The sequence below is a fragment of the Vitis riparia genome, chromosome 11 (genome assembly GCF_004353265.1).
Source record: "Vitis riparia cultivar Riparia Gloire de Montpellier isolate 1030 chromosome 11, EGFV_Vit.rip_1.0, whole genome shotgun sequence".
Classification (NCBI taxonomy): domain Eukaryota; kingdom Viridiplantae; phylum Streptophyta; class Magnoliopsida; order Vitales; family Vitaceae; genus Vitis; species Vitis riparia.
In genome coordinates, this window is record NC_048441.1 from 16,585,392 (window position 1) to 16,608,424 (window position 23,033).

A 23,033-nucleotide genomic window follows, 5' to 3' on the forward strand; every position below is an offset into this window, starting at 1 on the left:
CAATGAAATATGATGCAATTCGGCAATTAAAAACCAAGGCTACAGGTAAGCATTCCAATGAGAATCAGTTCAACAAAATAAGTTTTGAGAAACAATTACATCGATGACTAAATCCTAAGTTTAAAAACTCGACCTCACATTCTTGAGCTTTCTATAATTCTTTTGCTCTACGTGAATATCCCGGTGTTAAAATCCTAATTTGATCAATGAAGATGAGAAAATGATACAAAACTGGACACGATATATCCCATTATCTGCCCCCGCCATGGCCTTGCTCCTTCGAAGAGGGAGAAGATGAGAACCACTGTTTCCAAGAAGCATCCTTTTGTTGCTCCATCCATGACAGAAAAATACTGTCTAACAAGCAGAAAAGATTTACGTAGAGGAGTTGATACCTTACAGGAACGTATCGGAAATTTACAACCTGAACAAAAGGCCATGCACCACTTTCCACAATCAAGGCAGGGAGGAAATCCCTCTTCAGATCTTCCTTCACCTGAGCAGCATTTTTGCCTGTGGAAAATCCCATGTGACTTAAAAACACAAACAGCTCAAAGGGTCCGAAGATTAAACTATCCATTGCCACTTTGCTAGCAACAAAGCGAACTGAACCCGGTTGAAGAAGAAGCCTCAGCCTTATAAAACGGTCCAAACCTTCATACCTGCAAAAGAACAGCATAATATATTAAACAAAACGCTCTCATCCTCTCATACATTGCACTTGCATTTTAAGTCTGAATCTCTTAGTTAAATATTCTTTTTGATTCAAAGAATCCTTTCAAGTATAACATTCATTAGAATCATTACTTGCTTAACTGTTTGTTTTCAAGTTTACTGGTGACTCAATGCTTGAATGAGTGTTTCAATAACAATTTCTAAGAATACTCCAGGTTGGATGGGTGCAGATACATTACCACAAAGACATCTATGAAGTGTCCTCAAATCACTATCTCAAATTATTTTAGTACTTTCTGTACACCAACTGGTTGTAAAATGCTGGTCTTTCACCTGACTGCTTCGAATTTTTTTAGATCAACGTATATGCAATGTATTGCCCAAGTTGCATTAAGAACATCTCAGGAACCAGGATCAAAACAAGGAATCCATCTAACAAACCTGAATTCATCATCGTGAACCTACTAAAGAATTATGAGACACAACAAAAGAGTAAGGAAAAGGAAATCCTAAACCAATTATTGAGGTATTTGAGGAACTGGAAAAACCATATATTTTAAGCTGGTGACTTCCTATGAGATAGAAGATTCATGAATTAGGCATTATTATCTACTACATAGCTGAAGGTCAAAAAGCTGTGAATCTGGTTGAAAATTATGGTAGTTGAATTTTTCAAATGTATCAATCATCAGGAGTTCAGTGGAGGTCTTGTGACTTGTATGGGGGACATTGTGATTAAAGATTTTTAGTGGTAAGCTTCAAAGGGTATCAACTGTGAATATATAATTTTTGTTGAACTACCAATTTATTAGCCTATGTGAATACATGTGTTTGAACCTCACCACTGCATGTTTATTTCCCCAATTTATTAAACCCACATGTAAGTCCAAAAAGAGAGGTGACACATGAGGGAGGGTGTCAGAGAGCATGATATATATTGTGAATTCAAATCCTAAGCTTGTAAGCCTTCATTATTATCAATAAGATAAGTTGCTGGTGAGCCTTCTTAATATTTATCACTAACATAACAAGCCTAACATCATTATTGATTTGATCAAAATGCTGAAAGTGTTATCAGACTGTCAAAAATCAATTCTATTCATAAACATTTTGGAATTTACATATAATTCATGTGATTTGTCACTCAACTCTGAAGCTATTTCTAACCATTCCTAAACTCATTGTTTCAAGGAACAGACATCATAGCTCTCCTGGTGGACTTATATTAAGTTCCTGCCCTCTTGTTCTGCCACATGGAAGGAATGCCAAGGTAATTTCCTTTTTTCCCTTTTTTTTGGTATTTTTTAACAAATAATTTTCTCAATCGTTTATTGAGAATAAAATGAAGAGCAAATCATGAAAATTGTCTACAGCTAAAACAAGCCCATGGAGAGCTATACTGACCAAACCTCAAACTCTTTACATCCTAATGAAGAAAGCTATTCACTAAGTCCCTAAACATCCCTCAACCTGATTGATGCCAGTGTCTCAATGACCTTGTTCCATAGTGGTACCATACAAAACCATGATAACAAATTGAAAATTCCCAGCAGAGCTTAAATGCTGGTTAAAGCCATTCCCATCATCTGAAAATTATTTATTGTCTTTGAAAGAAGAATGCTTTCCGATGGTTGAAAAAGAAAAATTGGTAAAGTTTTTCAGCCTCCTGGCATAAGCGGAAAATATCACACAGCCAGTAAGCAAACTTCAGAGTAGTACTATGCCTAGAGCAGGAATCTACAGAGCAGGTTAAAAAAATCAAAAGGAGAGAAACAACTAACCAGAAATGCCCAACTGGTCCAACAAATCCAAATCCAAACATGCTGGTGATCGCTGTGCGTTTCCAGTCAATTTTGAAATCTTGACCTGCATCCTACCATGATTAAACACGGATTATAGTCTAACTATCCAAGGGAACTGGCTCATAGACATTCCTAAACTTCCAAGTCATGTAGCTTCTGAACTGACTACGGCTCCAGGGAATAACATGGAGAGCTGAATATTAATGCGGCCAAGGCATCTTTCAGAAATAAAGGAAACAAACAAGAAAAACAATGCACATCCTAAGTTAGGAGAATACATTTTCAAGAGAAGCCAATTCCCAAGTTAATGTTAGCTTCTTATACATTGTTAATCCACTCCCTAAAAGCCTAAACTTTTGAGAAAAGTGGTAGTTTAAATGGTATAAGAGCTCTAGTTCCTTGAAGTCTCTGGTTCAAACCTCTCAATCTTCTGTTTCCTCATTTATTTGTGTGAGTTGGCTTTTTGTACATGGATGTCGCCTTGATATAAATAACAGACCCAATCTCTTAAAACTGGGCAAGTGGAAGTTTAACAGTTAACTGATGTGTTAGCAATAATAACTATTGCAATCTTAGGGCTGAATCTCAGCACACATGGAGTCAAAACTCAAACCATCATGTAAAAAATATGACAGCCAAAACTCCAACCATTTTTCCCTTGCCATCAATCAACAGAAAAAATGAACCAAAAAACTCCATGTAGGCTGCAATTTGGTTAACTAGGTTGATTGATTTGACAATTCATAAAGACACTACACAATGGAGTTTGCATTTTAAACAAAAGACAAGTTAAGGACGGGGATGATATGTAATTAAATGATGGATTCTCAGTTGCTGAAGTTGCCAGCTTTCTGTTTACTCACTAGTTCGGACACACATGTTAGCATACTATTGCTGTAGATTGTTAATGTTACTCCAAATCATGAACTAGAAAGCACACAACATTGCAACCAATTGCCAACAGATCCAACAGCACTCCAGGATTGATGAATGAAGGAAGGAGCAAATAGTGACAATGGATTTCAAAATTTCAAGAAAATTTAAAGGTGCTGTTGTGTTCTCCCACCATTTTTACTTTCTGAAAATTCACAATTGAGAATATAGCCACTGCAGATGGAAGCTGTCATCACTGACAGGAGCAAAAAGTTGGAACCACATCAATCCATTGAATCATCCAAGTGATCCTATACCATCTGTTATGTGATGACTCCCATCTGCTGCAATAGGCTAATTCTTAAGGATGGATTTATGCCTCTGAATATAATGTAAAAGAAACTAGATAGCATTCAATTTCCAGAGGACTTTTGAGAATTACAAACAAGCAAATTAACTAAAAAGGTCTAAAATTCAACACCAGTGCTCCATTAAGACGGCAATGTTGACAAGTCAACCAAGCAAAGTACAACGGAATAAGGATGAAAACGGCACCAGATGAAAGGTAGGGAATATCCCAAGAACAATGGTTGAAAAGCTTCAAAGGAAAAGTCTCAACAGAAAAAGGGGGGGAAAGCACAGAATGAGTGAATTGCATCGTCTCCAATTTTTTTTGTTTTACAACTTGAAAAATCAATATAAACAAATACGTTCATGATTCATCTACAAAAATCACAATGCCCGTACAAAATCTGCACAGACCAAATAAAAATACCATCAAGAAGTCCCCAAAGATTACGGATTCCGTAATGATTTTCAATGGAATAAAAGGACATCCAGCATGCTGAATTACGAAAATGAAAGATACCCATCCCAGAAAACAAAGAATTTCAACTGAATAAAGGCATCTTGTGTGCTGAAATACAAAAATCATGGATACCCATCACAGAAAACAAGGAATTTCAATCCAACAAAGGGGCATTCGAAATACCCACTAGCTCCAACAATCAAACAAAACAAGGTAACAAAAACAATCACAGAAAAAAAAAAAAAAAAAAAAAATCTCTGGTTTGAAATGAAGGGTGCTCACAGAGATTTGAAGACGCTTTCTCGCGGAGGAGTGAGTGATGGATTGAGCAGTAATATCGCCAACACCCCAGAGAATTCCGGAGCTGATGACTTGGGTCTTCACCGGATGAAGAGACATACATCTTTGATACCATTTCCACGCGTTCAACATTATCCAACACAGCGTATGTATACGATGAAGCTAGATTGAAAGCAACAATAAGAGAAAACGGGCAAACCGATATCTATCTATTTATCTAGTAACTGTTTACCTATACATAGAGAAAGAGGCAGAGCCGCTAAAATTTGGAGAATGAATACCACCTTCCCAGGAGGTGTAGCACTCAACACACCACCTAATCTCGTTGGTGTGAAGTACCCTTCCAGACCATTTGATTAATAAATGGGTTGTTCCTACATTAAGCTGTTTGATAAAATTACGGCAGTTTAAAATAAATAAATAAAAAATCATAAGTGGGTTTGATAGTGATTTTAGATAGTATTTTTAGAGTTTCTTACACTTTAAAATTTTTATCTTTCAAATATAAAAATAAAAAGTAAAAAAAACTGAAAACACTTATAAGATCAAACTCACACGTAATCTATTATGGTTCAAAAGATAAAAGTAAAATTATTTTTGAAGGGTTCAATTATTTTCTTCTAAAAAAAAATTTAAAGAAAAATCATTAGACAATTTCTAAATTTTTTAAAAATAAATTTATAAGATAAAATGGTCATACGATTTCTTTTTATCATTTAAAAAAATCAAAAAGTCTAAAATCATCTCTTGAAAAATATGATTTTTTTTTTTAAAAAAAAAGAAGAATTAAGGGAAGAAACTTTATGGGGAAAAAAAAATCATGGTGAAATGGTCTTTCAAGAGAAATGATTTTTTCCTTTAATTTTTTTCCTTAAATTAATTTTGGAAATCATCTTTCGATGATTTCCCCATGAATTTATTTTTTTTTCTCCTTGAGAAAACGTCTCTTCATGAGACAATTTCTTCCATTAATTTTTTTTTTTCAAAAATTGTCTTTTTAAGAGATGGTTTTTAGATTATTTGATTTTTTTAAATAATAAAATAAAATCATCCTTTGAAAAAATGATTTTAGCCTATAAACCTTTATTTAAAGAACTTTCAAAAATTGTCTCTCCTAGACAATTTTTGCCTATAATTTTTTTTTTTGAAAAGAAAATAAATTATCTTCAAAACACAACTTTTACTTTTTTCTTTTCTAATTGAAAAAAATTATGATAAATTTTGAAATTATTTTTTAAAACTATTGTACCATTATAAAAAATCCCACAACAACTTCTGTTGTTTGGAGGGGAAGATTTCATTTTAGTGTAATATGTCAACCCAAAGAAAAAAAAAAAAAAAGGGTGTAGTTTTTTATTCTACCTTTTTGATGTTCTTGGTTGTCTCGGAGAGGAAAGACTTTATATTATAAGAATTCTAAGTGCTCTAAAAAAAGTCATAACAAAACAAATATGGTAAAATTTAGGGTTCATATAAATTATTTCCCATTTTGTGTTTTTAAATTTCTAAAAGTGAATTTTAAAAACATAAGGTAAATCAATACCTTTTGTATGAGATATTTTACCTTTATAGACAAAATAAAAACATATGTCCAATCCAATTTTGAAAATATTTTTGTTGGATTTTATAAAGGTAGAGTGGTTTAGCAAAAATGGGCATGAAATTTGTATCTTATTTTCAAATACAAGATCATCGTGCTTATATAATTTGAAAAATTTTAGTTGAAAAATTTTAGGCTATGTTTGGTTTTTAAAAAGTAATAAGGAAAAAAAATATATTAAGAAAAATGATTTTTTATATTTGATTTTATTATGAAAAATATAAATGAAAGTTAAATATAATTAAAATAATTTATTGATTTTAAATTTATTTTTTATTTTCCTTCATTTGGATTTTTTTTTTATGAAAACTAAAATAGAAAATGAATTATGGTGTCTTTTGGACACTCTTTTTATTTTTTATTTTTAAAAATAAAAAATAATATTAATTTATGTATAAAATGTAAGACATCTTTGAGATTTAATTTAAAAAATAATGATTTTTAAAATTTATTTACAAAAATTGAAGTATTAAAAGAATTTTACTATCTTTTTAAAAAATAATTTTTAAAGACGTGATATAAAGAGGTACTATTTTATTATTAATTTTATATTTTAAAAAATATAAAATATATTCAAACAAGCATTATTTAGATGTATTTCCTATTTTTATTTTTTAAAAATAGAAAATAATGCTGATTTATGTAAAATATAGTAACTCTTATATAAAAAATATAGTAAATTTATTTCCCAAATAAATTTTTGTTATAGAAAACATTATAAAAAATATTCTCAAAAATTCTTTTTGTGCCCAAACAGACGTTAGTATATGAGTTTGTCTTTTGGGCTGGTAATGGTGGAGGTTGTGAGGCATGCCAGGATGAAACCTGGCTTAAAAGGGCCCACCCTAGGCCCAACCCACTTGCAACCAACCTGACCCTGAGCCCATCTCTAAATGTGGATATGAAAGCACCATAAAACGGTGTCGTTTGGCTTTGGTTTTTAAAGACTTGGTTTTATTATTCACCTTGCAAATAAAAGCTGGCGTGGAAGGCGTTGGTCCTCAGAATAAAGTATGCATATTTTGGATTCTTCCTCATATCTAGCAGCCTATAAAATTTTGCCCCCACACACTTTTCTGATAATATTTGTGGATAAGATTTCCTAGTGGATGTCACAACACAAATGCTACCAAATTCCCTACGCCACAAGGGAAGTGAGCACTGCTACAACATGGGCTACTTGTACATTAACTCTGCAACTCACCATGCAAACCCATCATCTCCCCCTATACATTTGGCAACTTCTCAGCACAGAAATCAAAAAGGTATTTGCTTATTATTAGTATTTTACCCTCCTCACAACTTGTTTAGATCTTTGGATGTTTCAAAGTTTTGGACTATGCTTTGATTTTTTTTCCATCATTTTTCTGATATGTTGATGTTGATCAGCTGACACCCATCTGGGATTTTGGTTTCATTTGTTTATTTTTGATGATTATTAAGATGTTTGTGATCTGTGTTCATGAATTTATGGTCCTTGAAAGATGTGGGTTGGGATTTTGAACAATTTGGCGGACTGGCATTTCCTGCTAGATGATGGAACTAGTCTAGTTTTCAAGAATTGTGGCTGATGGTTTCATGTTCATTTTCCTTTTCATTGTCAGCAGAAAATAATGAAACCCAAACCTCCCAACAGCTTATGCGTTTGCCCAAAATTTCCTCCCCTTGGTGTGATTTGTTACATCAAATTTTGAGTCTCAGGGTGTCTAGTCTTTTGAATGGCATTTTCTTGTCTGACTTCTGGTTTGCTTTAATTTCACAGCATTGGAGGCTGTGGATGGCTTGGAATAGAAAATGCCCCTTTGAATGTTTGGATCTTGCTCATTGTTCGAAGTCCTATATTTTCTTGCTGCTAATATTTAGTATTTTTTTTTTGCTGTTATTGATGTTCAAACACCTATGGAAGGTATTGGATTCATTTTATCTGCATTTGTTTGGTTTGATTTACTCTATTAGATGGCTTGCTGAGTAATGCAAAGATGCATCCCATCTGAAAATTTGTCAATTCACTTTTTGGTTTTTCTAGGTCTGAAGCTTTAGTATTTTCTGTTTATTCCCTGTGGTAAACTTGTTAGACCACAGTTTTGGATCGGGTTTTGACCATCTCATTTGAAAACCTATAGGCTAAGCCTTTTATGACATTCAACAATAGGTGGGTGACCCATCCCCAAGCTTAGGAGTGGCATTGTTGCATCCCAACACACACTATGGTAACAAGAATAAAGAGATTGGCTTCAAATTGGATACTTTTCTCATTAACAGAATGTAGTATATATATACACATATTTGATCTGATCTTCTCCTAAATTATAGCTATAGAATCAGAAATATAAGGTAAATTATGCTCCTATACAATCAGCTAATTATGTCAAGATAATCATACAATAACTAAAATATAATTTCCTTAATACTCTCCCTCAAGTTGGAGAGTGCAAATCAAGAACTCCCAACTTGGTGCACAAAAATTCGAACTGCTCCTTGCCAAGTGCCTTTGTAAAAACGTCCGCCAACTGCATCTTTGTAGAAACATAACACGGACGAATTACCCCAGCTTGAAGTTTTTCTCGAACTATATGACAATCAATCTCAATGTGTTTAGTACGTTCGTGAAAAACTGGATTAGCCGCAATATATAAAGCTGCTTGATTATCACAAAACAATGGTGCTGGTTTGTCCAATTCAACCTTCAAATCTTTAAGTATGTACCTCAACCAAGTCAATTCCAGGCAAGTATTCGCCATTGCTCTGTACTCTGCTTCTGCTGACGAACGTGAAACATTCGTTTGTTTTTTTGATTTCCAAGAGATGAGTGATGATCCGAGGAAAACACAATAACCAGAAACGGAACGTCTTGACATACGACATCCTCCCCAATCTGAATCGCAAAATGCGCTGAGTGTTAAATTATTTTCAGATGGAAGAAAAAGACCTTGACCTGGTGATCCTTTAATATATCGGAGGACCCGTAATGCTGCTTCCCAGTGCGGCTTCCGAGGTGTGTTCATGAATTGACTTAGTGTACGTACTGAATACACTATGTCAGGCCTGGTTACAGTCAAGTATATTAATCTGCCAACCAGTCTCCGATACCTACTTGGATCATTAAGTAACTCGCCATCTTCATCAGTCAATTTCAAGTTTTGCTCCATTGGAAATTTTTCGGGCTTCACTCCTGTCAATCCTGTGTCTTGCAAAATATCTAATGCATATTTTCTTTGAGACATAAAGATTCCCTTTTTAGAGCGAGAGAATTCTATACCCAAAAAATATTTCAATTCACCGAGGTCTTTAATAAAAAAACGCTTGAGCAGATGAGTCTTGAGCATCTTGATTTCATGCAAATCATTACCAGTCAACAGGATATCATCAACATAAATGAGAATAGCAGTGAACTTGTTACCTTGGGATTTAGTAAAAAGTGAATAATCTGCTTTGGACTGTATGTAACCCGCAGACTTAACAGTAGCTGTAAAAGTTGAGAACCAATTGCGTGATGCCTGTTTCAAACCGTAAATAGATTTGCGAAGCCGACATACCAGATTCTCCCCCTGTCGGCGAAGACCAGGAGGTGGAGTCATATAAACCTCTTCTTGTAAATTGCCATGAAGGAATGCGTTGTGCACATCAAGCTGATGGATGTACCAATTTCTGGAAGCTGCGACAGTCAGCAAACAGCGAAGAGTGGTGAGTTTGGCAGTTGGAGAAAAGGTTTCCTGATAGTCGATACCAGCGACTTGTGTGTAGCCCTTGGCAACCAAACGTGCTTTATAGCGTTCAATGGTTCCATCAGAATGATATTTGATCTTGTATACCCAGCGGCAGCTAATGGGTTTGTGTCCCGGAGGAAGAGGGACCATCTCCCAAGTGTTGTTTCGTTCTAGAGCCTGAAGTTCAGTGAACATGGCTTGGCGCCAACGTGGATCACAGTCAGCTTGTTCAAAGGATGAAGGTTCGGTTTGGGCTGTCAAAAGAGCTAAAAAAGCACGGTGATGGGGTGAAAAACGAAAAAAAGAAAGGTGAGAAGAGAGGGGATACCTTGTACCTTGACGAGAACTTGATTGCGTGGAAGAAGGGTTAAGCTGGGCAGACATGGCATAGTCGTGGTGCCAGGCAGGAGGCTGAATATGGCGAGTGGAACGTCGAAGAGGAGGTTCATGGGTGGGGGAAGGGGCTGACGTGTTGGAGGGTACTGAGGGCACGGAAGGTGGGGAAGAAAGCGAAGAAGGAGATGGAGAAGAAGGTAAGGGTGACGCAACTGATTCTGGGGATAAAGGTTTGGGAACATCAGTATTAGAGGAAGGTGGAGATAATACAGGATTGTGATGCGACAAGGGAGGAGTGGAACTTGGAGAAAAACGAGGAAGAGATATCGGCTGAGGTGTGGAATCGAAAGAAATGGGAAGCGGTAAAGGAAGAGAAGGTGAATGTTGTTGAGATTGAGAAGAACTATGATGGAAAGGAAAAATATTTTCCCGAAAGAATACATCTCGGCTGACTGATATTTTTTGTGTTCGCAAATCGAGTACTTTATAGCCTTTTTTTCCATGTGGATACCCCAAAAAAACACAAATAGATGCCCGAGGGTCAAATTTCTGTTTGGGGTGAACATTGGTTACATAGCATTCACAACCAAAAACTCGCAAATGTGTGAGTGAAGGAGGCCGATTATATAAGACCTCGAATGGTGATTTGTTTGAGAGCAATGGAGTCGGAATGCGGTTTATCAGATAAACGGCTGTTAAAACACATTCCCCCCAAAACTCAAGTGGGACATTTGATTGAAACATGAGAGAACGGGCAACATTTAAAATGTGTCGATGTTTGCGTTCTACAACTCCGTTTTGTTGCGGAGTGTAAATGCAAGAGGTTTGAAGTTCAATTCCTTTATTTTGAAGAAAGATGCGAAGAGGAATAAATTCTGTGCCATTATCCATTCTTACCGTTTGAACATCTGTGTGGAATTGAGTTTTGACGAATTGCACAAAATTAGTTAACAAAGATTGTGTTTCTGATTTATGATGCATAAGGAAAATCCATGTGCAACGAGAAAAATCGTCAACAATTGTAAGGAAATAACGTGAACCAGTATGTGCAGGAATTTTGTGAGGACCCCAGACATCACAATGTAAAAGAGAAAAAGGAAATTTTGTAGTTATTGAACTTTTGGGAAAGGGCAAGCGTGTCTGCTTAGCCATTGGGCAAATTGAACAATGATTTCCTAATTCTTTATGAACATCTGGAAGCAAATGTGATAATAATTTAAAACGAGAAAAAGAGGGATGACCCAGGCGTAAATGCCATAAGTCAGACGGTTGAGAAACATGAAAGACAACCGATTTATTTGTTGATGGATGCATGTAGTATAGACCACCACGCTGTTTACCCGAGCCAATCATCTTCCCCGAAACCAAGTCCTGCAAAATACAATAGTCAGGAAAGAATATGATGCAGCAATTCTGATCTTTTGCGAGTTTGTTAGCCGAAATTAAATTCAAGTTAAAGGATGGGACACATAAAACATCTTTAAGGGTCAATTGGGAATCAAAAATAACGGTGCCAGTGTGTGTTATTGGTGATGCTGCACCATTTGGTAAATTAACAGTTGTGACATTAGAAGGTTTGAGATCAGTGAGAAGAGACATGTGGGAAACAATGTGATCCGTGGCACCTGTATCCAAAATCCAAGAACTTGTACTACTAGAATTAACAGACACAAGAGTTGATGGAATCAAACCTGCAGCATTTGCATATGCGTCAATATTACCGGAATTACTGTGATTTAATGCACGAATTGCTTGAGCCAACTGTTGTATTTGTTCTGTAGTGAACCCCTGGACTGTACTAGAAGAAGTCGAATCAGACATTTCCTGGGATTCTGTCGCGTTTGCTGAGGGCTGATTCCCACGACCAAAAGGACGTTGTCCTCGGAATTGTCCCGCTTTGTTATTGCTCCCATTTTTCAGTCGGCATCTATCCTCCGTGTGACCTCTTTTATCACAGAACTTACAATGAAATTTAAGAGTCCGACATTCATCTATGGTATGTCCAGATCTGTTACAATGGTCACATATTTTCTGTCTTGGATTACCTCCTTTTCCCGGGACTGCGGCAGCTATTGAGAAATTCTCGGTTGGCTCAGAAGAAACTTGTCGTTGCATCTCTTCCTGGACAATTAAAGAGTATGCTTGACGGACATTGGGCAATGGCGACATCATCAAAATATTGGATCTCACTGCCTTATATGACTCATTCAAACTCATTAGAAATTGCATAAGACGGTCTTCCTCCCTTTGCTCGAGATGTGTTTGTCGTTGGTTGCAGGTCAGCGGGGAACGGTATGTCTCAAGCTCGTCCCATAAGGCTTTGATCTTTGTAAAATATGCAGCTACTGTCATCGTTCCTTGCGACATGGTGGCGATTGATTTCTGTATTTGAAAAACCGCTGGAGCATTCTTTTGAGAAAACTGGTCGCGTAAATCAACCCACACTTCGCGTGCTGTTTTAGCATGGATAATTCCTTCAGCAATGTCCGATTCAACAGCATGAGTTAGCCAAGAAAGTATCATGCTGTTGCATTGATTCCACTGTTCAAACAGAAAGGGTTCATCTTCCTGCGATGGTTCTTCAACTGTCCCGTTGACGAAGCCGACCTTCTTCTTGGCAGTAAGGGCATGAATAACTGCTTTGCTCCATGATTGATAGTTGACCCCATTTAATTTGATGGGCACCAAAAGATGGCCTGGTTGATCTGAATGATGAATATAGAGGGGATGTGAAGGATCGATGGTCTTGTTTTCTGATCCAGAAGCCTTCTGACTGCCAGCCATGGTGGTTTGTTGTTCTGGCTCTGATACCATAACAAGAATAAAGAGATTGGCTTCAAATTGGATACTTTTCTCATTACCAGAATGTAGTATATATATACACATATTTGATCTGATCTTCTCCTAAATTATAGCTATAGAATCAGAAATATAAGGTAAATTATGCTCCTATACAATCAGCTAATTATGTCAAGATAATCATACAATAACTAAAATATAATTTCCTTAATATATGGTCATCTTTGTTTGCTTAGATATCTGTGTCCTTGAAACCGAATCCAACAGGGGTCTATAACACACCAATTCAATTTTGCATATTTTTCACTGTCCTTTCCTAGTAAGATCTCTTAGGTCTAGTATTGAACCTTCATTGAAACAGAGCTTTTAACCAGCCTTTGAGTACTCCCTATATCCTTTTGTAGCATAGGATGAGATTCTAACCAGTTTATTATGTTTTAGATGGCATGTGAATGTACAAATTGGTTGCATGGAATGGAGTCATCTCAATATCACCAAAAGGGTCACGTTAGAATTGAATGGGGTAATTGGTTATGACCTTATATTAAATAAGTGCTCAGGAAAAACAACTCGCTCATTTGAATGGTGCCAAAAAGACAGTGGTCTCAACTACTAAAACACAATAGAGAGATCTATTCTAATAAGGCTCCCTTCTCCTCAACATCCCACCAAACCCCCTGCTCCCCACCCCAAAGCCAGGTGCTGAGCATCCTAAAGAATTGGCTCAGTTCTGTTTATAATGCTGTAGTTGTTTCATTCTCTTCTCTTCATTGTTCTACTACTGTTTACTTCTAAATTGATGGGTGTGTCTGTGTTCATGATATCAACCATGGATCCCATTTGTTTATACCTATAAACTAGTCATTGAATTGTTCCATTTCAGACCAACTCTCTGCAACTTTTATTGGTAGTTTATTCTATTCTTGCCAACTTCCTTCAACTATTTTTTTTCCTGTGCGCCAATGATGATTTTATTGCATTGCTGCCAATTGCATAGCCTCTTACAGCCAATATGCAAAATTAGAATATCCAACAAGTTCTATTTCTTTTCCACAAAATGGACTTTTAGCTGCTTTGGTGTATACAGTTCTCCAACCAACTTTATTTTATGAGAATAACTAGGACTAGGATCAACATTAAATTATTTTGCTACTGTTGATTCTGTTTTGCTGCTAGACATCTGACATTTTAAGTTCTCGTATAGCTCATTTGATTGTTAGCATGTAGGATTCACTATCATGATACACAAGAAGCAGCCAATTACTGAAAAGTTTTGAGCTTACTCGTTGCCCTACCCAGAAAAGTTTGCTGATGTTCTGGCATATGTTTCTATGATCTCTCCAGGAGGAGACAGCTCTGTAGCCATCTCATTTGAGAATAAAATCTGGAAAGAAAGTCAAGTTCTCTCACCTGTCTGTATTGCCTGATAATAGAACTGTCAATTGAATAAGTTAGGAAGGTTTCTTAAGATATTAAGGAGCTGGTGGAGAGGAAATGGGAGGATTTGGTAAAGAGAAGGTTCATCCTGTCATTATGAGTAAGCATCGGGATGGAACAAATACAAGCAAGAAACGAGTTCAAGCATCATCAGTCATGGTATTATTACAGCTACACATTCTTTTTATATGATTATATGAGCTGCATTGTTCAATTGCATTTATTGGAATCTGCAAAGTGAATCATTCGCTATGCTAAGTGAAATGGATGATATCATTTTTATGTCCAAATGCCACCTTATCAAATGAACATTGCTTGATATTCTATAATATTAATGAGCTTCTTTCTTTTTTCTCCAATTTTCTTGTTCTTTTCTTTTCCCCACTATAGAATCCAGCTTAATTTGGTGGTTTGGCAGAGATCTGACCAGAATTATTAATGAAAAATTAGATTTGTCGCAACAGAGGAGGTGGGTACAAACCTCACTCACTACAAAACAATGCATAATAAGGCTACAAAAGACTAGGACAAAAGGAACTATTGATGCTTTTTTTTTTATCTCGATCCCAAACACTTTTTTTTTTTTTTTTCACCATACTCTATTGCAGATCAATATTGTTTCCTGTCATATATGCATATCCTTGTACCTACTAATTGCCAAATTCTCAATGATTTTGAACTTCATAGGAATCCCCACTGCATGAGAAGGACCAATTACAGTCAGTGTCAACTTCAATGGATTCACAGATTCAATCCCGCTGCCTTGTCTGTTTGGGCAACAATAGTTGCCGGACGGTTCGTTCAAGAACAAAGCTGATGAACATTTTGATTGAAAAAGGAAAGCCTCAAGAAGCCCAGTTAATTTTCAACAGTTTAACCGAAGACGGACACCGGCCAACTCTTATAACATATACAACTCTCTTAGCAGCCTTGACCCGCCAGAAGCGTTTCAAGTCCATTCCTTCACTCATCTCCAAGTTGGAAAAGAATGGTCTAAAGCCTGACTCTATATTTTTCAATGCCATGATCAATGCTTTCTCTGAATCTGGAAATGTTAAAGAAGCCATGAAAATCTTTCGGAAAATGAAGGACAGGGAATGTAAGCCTACAACTAGTACCTTTAATACCTTGATTAAAGGGTACGGGAATGCTGGTATGCCAGAAGAATGTCTGAAGCTGCTAGATTTAATGTCACAGGAAGAAAATGTGAAGCCTAATGATAGAACTTTCAATATTCTTATCAAAGCATGGTGTAACAAGAAGAGAATAACAGAAGCATGGAATGTAGTGTACAAGATGGCTGCATCTGGTCTGCAACCCGATGTTGTCACATATAACACACTAGCAAGGGCTTATGCACAGAATGGGGAGACTAGTAGAGCCGAAGGAATGATATTAGAGATGCAGAACAACAGAGTTATGCCCAATGAGCGAACTTGTGGCATCATCATAAATGGATATTGCAAAGAAGGCAAAATGAAGGATGCCTTGAGGTTCTTGTACAGGATGAGGAATTATGGCGTGCATCCCAATCTTGTTATCTTCAACTCTCTTATCAAAGGATTTTTAGACATTACAGACACTGATGGAGTTGATGAGGTGCGTTTCGACACGTGATAGTCATTGACTTGATTTATATCTGTATTTCTGGTAGAACTATACTCCTTATTTAACTTCTGTTGTTTAATTACTCGAAAAGGTTCCATGTAGGAATAATACATCAGATACTTGTCAATTTGCTAATAACAAGAGTCTTAAATTACATCCAAACTGTAAAGTTGTAGGTAGGGAAGCAAGTTAGGAGGTTCACTTCACTAGACAAGGGGATAGATTATCATGCTTTACTTTTATATTTATTATGATTTTTTATTTTTATTTTTATTTTTATTGATTCCTTTTAGTTTAACAGTGAAGATTTGTGTTTCAATACCTTAATGCATTGCTTTTTGTGGAGTTCTGGATGCATTCAGTTGCTACGATCTTGCTTTAAGAATATTCTCTTATATAAACAATCACTTATGTGTGAATTGGACAGGCTTTGACGTTGATGGAAGAATTTGGCGTCAAACCAGATGTGGTAACATTTAGCACGATAATGAATGCATGGAGTTCAGTAGGTCTCATGGACAAGTGCCAGGAGATCTTTGATGACATGGTGAAGGCTGGCATAGAACCTGATATCCATGCATTCAGCATTCTCGCAAAAGGCTATGTGCGCGCTGGAGAACCTGAGAAAGCCGAGTCCCTCCTGACAGGCATGGGCAAATCTGGTGTGCAGCCAAATGTTGTAATTTTCACTACCATTATCAGTGGATGGTGCAGTGCAGGAAAAATGGAATATGCTTCCCGAGTTTATGAGAAAATGTGCGAAATGGGCATTTGCCCCAATTTAAAAACTTTTGAGACTCTAATATGGGGTTATGGAGAAGCAAAAGAACCACAGAAAGCAGAAGAATTGCTTCAGATTATGGAAGAGAAGGGTGTTGCCCCTGTCAAGAGCACTATCCAGCTGGTTGCAGATGCCTGGCATGCCCTTGGTTTAGTGAATGAAGCCAAGAGAATAAAGAATGATGTTGAAGAAGCTCCCAAAGTCATGATAAGTACTAAGGAGGATGATGTAGCAACAGAGAGCCTGGAAAGGATTTATCAGAAGCAAAACTTGAAGGCTTCGTATTCAGATATTGTACAGGTCCCTGGTTTAGTCATGACTGATCAAAACGGGTCCACTGCTGCAAACATAAGAAGCCGGATGATCATGAAAGGACCCGGGTCTCCACCGGAGAATTTGTGGACTGTGACGAAATCCATGTTTCTTGCTCAAGCATCTGGGTTCAGGGTGAGGCCATCCTTTATCTGCAGGACCCAGTTTCAAGGCCAGGTTGGGGTATGTGGGCAATGTGTTAATTCATGTAGATTGGTGTTTCTAACCTAACAAAACCCCATGTGGCTGAGATGTGGGAAGGATTGGCAAGTCCCTAGCACTCAACCCAAGCTGTAGATAGTAAGGGAGCCTTGTTGAATTTCAAAATCTTATGGAATCACAAACATATACCCTCCATTTTATTTGACTTCACTAGTCAATTTGTATTAATGTATCTACGCTATTTCTGTTCATTCAGAGGCAGACGAAGACACTGTCACATTCTTTATGAAAGTAATGAAAAATGCCTTTATTTTGAGAAATGTGGTCAGTTCTAGTTCTCTCTCACTCTCTCTTTTCCCTCTGCTCTCCTCTTCTATTGGTGATTACTATTCTTTACATATTGTTAGGGGTTACAAAATTAGATACGAAAAAAAAAAAATCAATTTGTTTGAATCTTATTTTTTTTTTATTTAACGGTTGAGATTTCATCCTATACTTCTAACGGTTCAAATTCAAAATTTGGTAGGTACTGATTTTATATTGGATAGCCAAAGGCAAGAAATTCTAACACCAGAATTTTCATATTTGTTAAAATGATTATTTTCAAATGCCCTTTTGATTAACTTTGAAAATCATCCTGCCAAACATGACTCTGCCCAAAACACCAGAATCTAATTCCAATTTACATGGAGACGTGATGCGTTCTGCTGACAATTTTATTTGGGCGAAAGTGACCCTAGCTTTGTAGTTTTAAAAGAGAGCAAAGCAAGGATAAGTCAGTCATTTTGTTGCTTTCTCCATGTTCTTACAGTGTCTTGCTGTATGAATCGTGGCTTTACTTCAACTTTACAAGAGATGACGTCTCTGCAATTCTTCCCTCCGTCGTCATCATTATCTTCCCGGAGAGACCCCAATTTAGTCCTTGTCCAACGCTTGAAACGCATTGAAAACCCCAGTTTTATTGTCTTCAATCTCTACCCCATTTCTAGAACCCCTCATTTCAGTAAAAAATTAACCCTTCCCTTCGAAAACCCTAATTTTCAAGGGTTTAAGCCCATAAACTCCAGAACCCGCTTGCAGAGACTAAATTGCAATGGGTTCAAAGACTCCAGTGAAGAAACCAAAGCAGTTCTGGACGAGGAAGGCGGCGACGGCGGCGGAGATGGAGGAGATGATGCCCAGACGGAGAAGAAGGATGCAAAGGTCGGGATTTTACCGGAATGGGTGAATTTGACGTCTGACGATGCAAAAACGGTTTTTGCGGCACTGGCGATATCGTTTGCGTTTCGGTCGTTTGTGGCTGAACCTAGATTCATTCCTTCATTGTCAATGTACCCTACATTTGATGTTGGAGATAGAATTGTTGCAGAAAAGGTTTGATGTTTATCTTTGCTTTGTCGATAATTTAATGTTCTTTATACATTTTTTTCTTGATAAAGTTTGAAATTGGGCATTGGGTTCCGATGAAAATGAACATAAACTCTGATATTGCTATAAACAGAATTTAAGATTAGATTTGTACTTAAATTTTGGAATATATCTTTTGGTAGGAGTAATAATAATGGTGTTTTTGTAAGCAGAGAATGCAGGGACTTCGGAAAATCAACAAAGGTTTAAAATTTTATCTGTAATGGCTATGAATTGCGAGATCTCGCGTGGGCAGGGCTGTAAATATAGAGTTTTGTTTCCATGCAATGTCGGTGAAGGTGGGATACATGGGAATGTTGGGAAGAGAGGGGAGATTGTAAGAGTTAGGTGTGTTGTTGAGCCTATTTTTGGAGGAGATGGTGGTGGTAATGATTAACTTGATGTAAATTTTTGGTTTTGTTAATGCAATATATATGAGGGATGCCATGGCAAAAACAACCTCAGGTGTAGGAGACAAAAATTCTCCTAACACTAACAGAAATATAAATTGGATAAAAGAGAAATTATGGGGGGGAAAGAGTTACTGTAAATAATAAAAACTTCCCAAGTCTATCTAGAGGTCTATCATTTATATTAGTTGGGATAACCAACTTCCAACTGTAAGTTAGGATGCAGCTGTTAGAACATGGTTTATTTAGACCCATGTTACAGAATTGTAAGTTAGGATGTAACCATCAGAGCATGGTTTGTTCCAAGCCATGTTGCAATGCTGTGGGGTGGGGATTAGATGTCATAGCTTTGCTTTTCATCTTCTCAGACTCTTTTTGCATGGACTCTATTTTTACAAAGTGATGTATAATACATTGCTCCCCTAATCTTGGCACCTTGGTTTGAAAAAGGGTGACGAGACACTATTTCTTTTGGTTTGACAATGTTCTTGGAGTCTTCTTGCGGTTAACAATGTTCTCAGATTATCTTTTTAAATTTTTATTCTCACTCTTATGCTATGTTTGGTTCCCAGAAAATGTAAGGGAAAATGCGAGAGAAAGAAAATAGAATGGAAAAATGGAAGGAAAGAAAAAACGAGGGAAAATAAAAATGGATTTAAAATCATTAAATTATTTTTACATGCTACTTCAAACTCATTTTACTTATTTTCACTTTCCAATATAAATATTAAATAATTTGAAAATATACAAATTTTTAATTAATCTTACTTATACATTATTTTATTTATTATTTTCTATAAGACAACGACACATGAGAAAATTATTTTCCTTAGCATTTTTTTTTTTTATTTCCTTAGTACTTTCCGGGAACCAAACATAAGGTTAGTGTATTTGAAGTTGTTTGGACTTTGGGCCTTCACATTTAAGTACATAATTTCTTGTTGCAATCTATGCTAAATTTTTTAAATTTATTTATTTGCTTTTTATATATTCTTTGTGAGTCCAACAATCTCTTGGTTAATTATTAGAATTAGCTTTTATGAGTCAGTTTTTACGCTGAGCTTTTATCAGTCAAGAGCCTCAACGGTTATTTCTTTTTTAATAGATAATTGTGTAATTGAAAACTTATTTATCATAGAATCCAGAAAAAATTAAAGAAAAAAATGCAAAATGTGCCTTCTCATAAAACTTTGAAAGAATAGAGTCATATAATTTAATACATTCTCTTAATTATTTATCAAAAAAAAAAAAAAAGTCATACAACAATAACATAAGATCTTTTGTTTCTATAGCAAAAAGTTTTTATAAATAAAATGTTTAAATGATAATTATAATCAATAAAACTATAATTAAATGAACAGTAAAAATAGGAAAACCCTTGCTATAATAAAATGTTTCTATGGCAAGTTCCAAGTTCCGAACATTGAAGAGAGTCATTGCCTTGCTTTGTACTCCTTGGGCAAATGGCTCTCTTGATCATCATTCCCATAGACGACACCAAATTGTAGGAGACAAATAAAAATAAACTGAATTTATCTCCATATAACAATAAAAGAGTTATAGTTTATAACAAAAACTTTCCCAAGGTCTATCCACAGATCTACTATTTGTATTAGTTGGAATAACCAACTGTAGGTTAAATAGGATGTTACTATTAGAACGTGGTTTATTCAGAGCTATGTTTTAAAACTATGAAAATAGTGGGACCAAACTGTAAAGATAACAAGGATCATCTGCTGTTGTGTTGTTGCAGTTATCCTCACTGTACTCAGAGAGCTTCTTTTTCCATCTTCTTGCACTCTTTTTAGTGTTGGATTCTGTTTTCACAAAGTGATGTATTAGGTATTCTGTATTCAAGAAAAAGCTCAAAGTTCTCAGAATCTGGAAACAAAATCATTGAATCCAGAAAGCAGACAAGAAAATTAGTGTGCTGATTTTTATACAAATTCTTATAGGTTTACTATTACATTTTTAGGCATAAACAGTTTGTGAGAAAATTCAGTTAGGTATGATGGGGTTTAGAATGTTCAGTGTGCACTACTTCATTTGTAAAAGGCACAGAGAGGAGGTTCTTGGATCTAAATTTTCATTTCCATGTGATGTAATTATATGCCATCTTTATTCTGCTTTGTCAATGTAATGTTGGAGTATTATAGATAACAGATATTGGTCTTAAATTTTCAGGTTTCATACTATTTCAGAAAGCCTTGTGCTAATGATATAGTGATTTTTAAAAGCCCACCAGTCCTTCAAGAAGTAGGATATACTGATGAAGATGTATTCATTAAAAGAATTGTTGCTAAAGAAGGTGATACTGTGGAGGTGAGATTACTAAATGTAGTAAACTCGCTTTTTTTATGCTGGCTTCGTTGATGTTCTTATCTACATCACAAGGGTTCTTTTTCTTCGTTTTTTAAATGTTAGATCCCCTGAAATATTTCATTTTGTTAATTAAATTGTCCCTACTACAGTGATAACAGCATGTTACAATTTGTAAATGAACGAACCATGTTCGTTTTGATAGGTGCTAATAGAGAATTGAAATAGATTTACATGCAGAAGATATCTGTGCTCTCATTTTTTATATTCTGTATTGTGTTATCTTAGGCTTTGAGCCACTTGGTTGTCATTAAGCTTTAAGCATGATTGAAACTGCTATTAGCTTACTGGTGGTTTGACCACAATTACCTTTTTCATAGCTTTAATCAGATACCATAATTAAGGTTGGAAGCAGACCACCCCTTAACTCCAGAAGAAAACTCACCCCCACCCACAGAAAAAGAAAAAAGAAAAAGGAACTGAAGTTCTGGCTGATGCTAGAACCCCCTTCATCTCTAGTATTCAAATTCGAGATTTACAGTGCCTGTTTGTCCTCAATTGTGGCTTATGTTGATGAATAATTAAAATATAAGCATGTTCAAATGAATTCTTATTCATCAAGAACTAAATCTGTCATTCCATTAATAGAAATGTTCCTTTCATATTTTGTATTCAAAATGCAAGAGTCACTTTGACTTTGACTTTCTTTTTAATGTAATAAAATAAAGGCATATGTGAAGCAGTTATTTAGAAAAAATTTAATCTTTAAAATCTGCTTGTTGACCAATTCTCTCCTAAATATTTTGATGCCCAATTATTCCATGCAGGTTCGTGAAGGGAAGTTAATTGTAAACGGAGTAGTGAGAAATGAAAATTTCATCTTTGAACCACCTTCTTACAGCATGACACCAATTGTAAGTTTTACTCTTTCTCAGTATCACTGCCCAATGAAATTGACAAACTTTGCAAATACTGAATTGGATCTCTTTTTGAATGTTGTGTTGCAGCGTGTACCAGAGAACGCGGTTTTTGTGATGGGTGACAATCGTAATAATAGCTATGATTCACATGTCTGGTAATATTTTATGTCCTTACCAAGTTAACAATTGTAAAATTTTGTGATTTATGACACCCCAAGTAGCTTCCCTTTTTGCCTTTTTTGCATTGTTGCTGATTTTATGAAATTGTTTTGTTTAGGGGCCCTCTGCCTGCCAAAAATATATTAGGAAGATCAATCTTTCGGTATTGGCCTCCAAACCGAATTGGTGGCACAGTTTCTGATGCTGGTTGTGCTGTTGACAAGCAAGAGAGTAGTCCAGCATTAAGTGATCCAGCATCATCGAGCAATCCAACATTGAGCGTTCCCATATCAAGCAGTTCAACACCTTGATAAAATCCCAGCAGATTGATTCCACTCTGCAGTGTCAAGGTGCATCATTGGGTGCTGATGCCAGGTTTTTCTATTATTCCCTCTTTGAGTTTTTTTGTATCTCACATCACTGTGTTCATTTATGAGAAGCAAAGAGGCCATTCCAATACCTGGGCCAAATTTTTTAAGGTCCCTTTGTTATTTTAAGGTAGTTGTAGATTGACCCTTGTATTATTTGATACGCAATCTCTTTTATTTTAAGAAATGGTAATACTCTCCTATTGACAAATATGAATTCAAATGATGTTTTCTTATCCAGCTTTGGAGA

At 35.9% G+C, this 23,033-nt stretch overlaps 3 protein-coding genes across 8 annotated transcripts; 2 read left to right on the forward strand and 1 right to left on the reverse strand.

Annotated features, from left to right (window-relative positions):
• Positions 1-18: 18 nt before the first annotated feature.
• LOC117925046 (protein Mpv17) lies at positions 19-4,780 on the reverse strand. 2 transcript variants are annotated; one of them, XM_034843862.1, is made up of 3 exons: positions 4,441-4,780; positions 2,457-2,541; positions 19-662 (listed from the first exon to the last, which is right to left on the reverse strand). In XM_034843862.1, the coding sequence occupies exons 1-3, from the start codon at positions 4,571-4,573 to the stop codon at positions 251-253; spliced, it is 630 nt and encodes a 209-aa protein (XP_034699753.1). In that variant the 5' UTR covers positions 4,574-4,780; the 3' UTR covers positions 19-250. The 2 variants fall into 2 exon arrangements, with proteins under 2 accessions (XP_034699753.1, XP_034699752.1); XM_034843861.1 differs by having other exon boundaries at positions 2,457-2,548; positions 4,441-4,778.
• Positions 4,781-7,157: 2,377 nt separating this feature from the next.
• Positions 7,158-17,520, forward strand: LOC117925099 (pentatricopeptide repeat-containing protein At5g21222-like). Of its 5 annotated transcripts, none has more exons than XM_034843959.1 (4): positions 7,236-7,323; positions 14,245-14,496; positions 15,025-15,936; positions 16,373-17,520. In XM_034843959.1, exons 2-4 carry the CDS (start codon positions 14,395-14,397, stop codon positions 17,267-17,269), a joined length of 1,911 nt encoding a protein of 636 aa, XP_034699850.1. In that variant the 5' UTR covers positions 7,236-7,323; positions 14,245-14,394; the 3' UTR covers positions 17,270-17,520. The 5 variants fall into 5 exon arrangements, with proteins under 5 accessions (XP_034699849.1, XP_034699850.1, XP_034699852.1 ...); XM_034843961.1 differs by having other exon boundaries at positions 7,240-7,323; positions 14,128-14,496; XM_034843962.1 differs by lacking the exon at positions 7,236-7,323 and adding an exon at positions 14,728-14,806 and having other exon boundaries at positions 14,405-14,496.
• Positions 17,521-17,992: 472 nt separating this feature from the next.
• LOC117925651 (chloroplast processing peptidase) lies at positions 17,993-23,023 on the forward strand. Its single transcript, XM_034844717.1, has 5 exons — positions 17,993-18,574; positions 21,202-21,339; positions 22,164-22,250; positions 22,344-22,411; positions 22,534-23,023. Exons 1-5 carry the CDS (start codon positions 18,023-18,025, stop codon positions 22,724-22,726), a joined length of 1,038 nt encoding a protein of 345 aa, XP_034700608.1. The 5' UTR covers positions 17,993-18,022; the 3' UTR covers positions 22,727-23,023.
• The last annotated feature ends 10 nt before the right edge of the window (positions 23,024-23,033 follow it).

What these genes read in the sequence shown, in the direction of transcription:
- LOC117925099 (XM_034843958.1), top strand. Translation starts at nt 7,168, where the DNA reads ATGTCACAACACAAATGCTACCAAATTCCCTACGCCACAAGGGAAGTG. An exon ending in TCAGCACAGAAATCAAAAAG is followed by an intron (nt 7,324 to 15,024) that starts GTATTTGCTTAT and finishes TGAACTTCATAG; the next exon opens with GAATCCCCACTGCATGAGAA. An exon ending in ACACTGATGGAGTTGATGAG is followed by an intron (nt 15,937 to 16,372) that starts GTGCGTTTCGAC and finishes TGAATTGGACAG; the next exon opens with GCTTTGACGTTGATGGAAGA.
- LOC117925651 (XM_034844717.1), top strand. Translation starts at nt 18,023, where the DNA reads ATGAATCGTGGCTTTACTTCAACTTTACAAGAGATGACGTCTCTGCAA. An exon ending in ATAGAATTGTTGCAGAAAAG is followed by an intron (nt 18,575 to 21,201) that starts GTTTGATGTTTA and finishes TTAAATTTTCAG; the next exon opens with GTTTCATACTATTTCAGAAA. An exon ending in AGCTATGATTCACATGTCTG is followed by an intron (nt 22,412 to 22,533) that starts GTAATATTTTAT and finishes TGTTTTGTTTAG; the next exon opens with GGGCCCTCTGCCTGCCAAAA.
- LOC117925046 (XM_034843861.1), bottom strand. Translation starts at nt 4,590, where the DNA reads ATGTTGAACGCGTGGAAATGGTATCAAAGATGTATGTCTCTTCATCCG. An exon ending in GAAAGCGTCTTCAAATCTCT is followed by an intron (nt 2,549 to 4,440) that starts GTGAGCACCCTT and finishes TAATCATGGTAG; the next exon opens with GATGCAGGTCAAGATTTCAA. An exon ending in GGACCAGTTGGGCATTTCTG is followed by an intron (nt 663 to 2,456) that starts GTTAGTTGTTTC and finishes GTTCTTTTGCAG; the next exon opens with GTATGAAGGTTTGGACCGTT.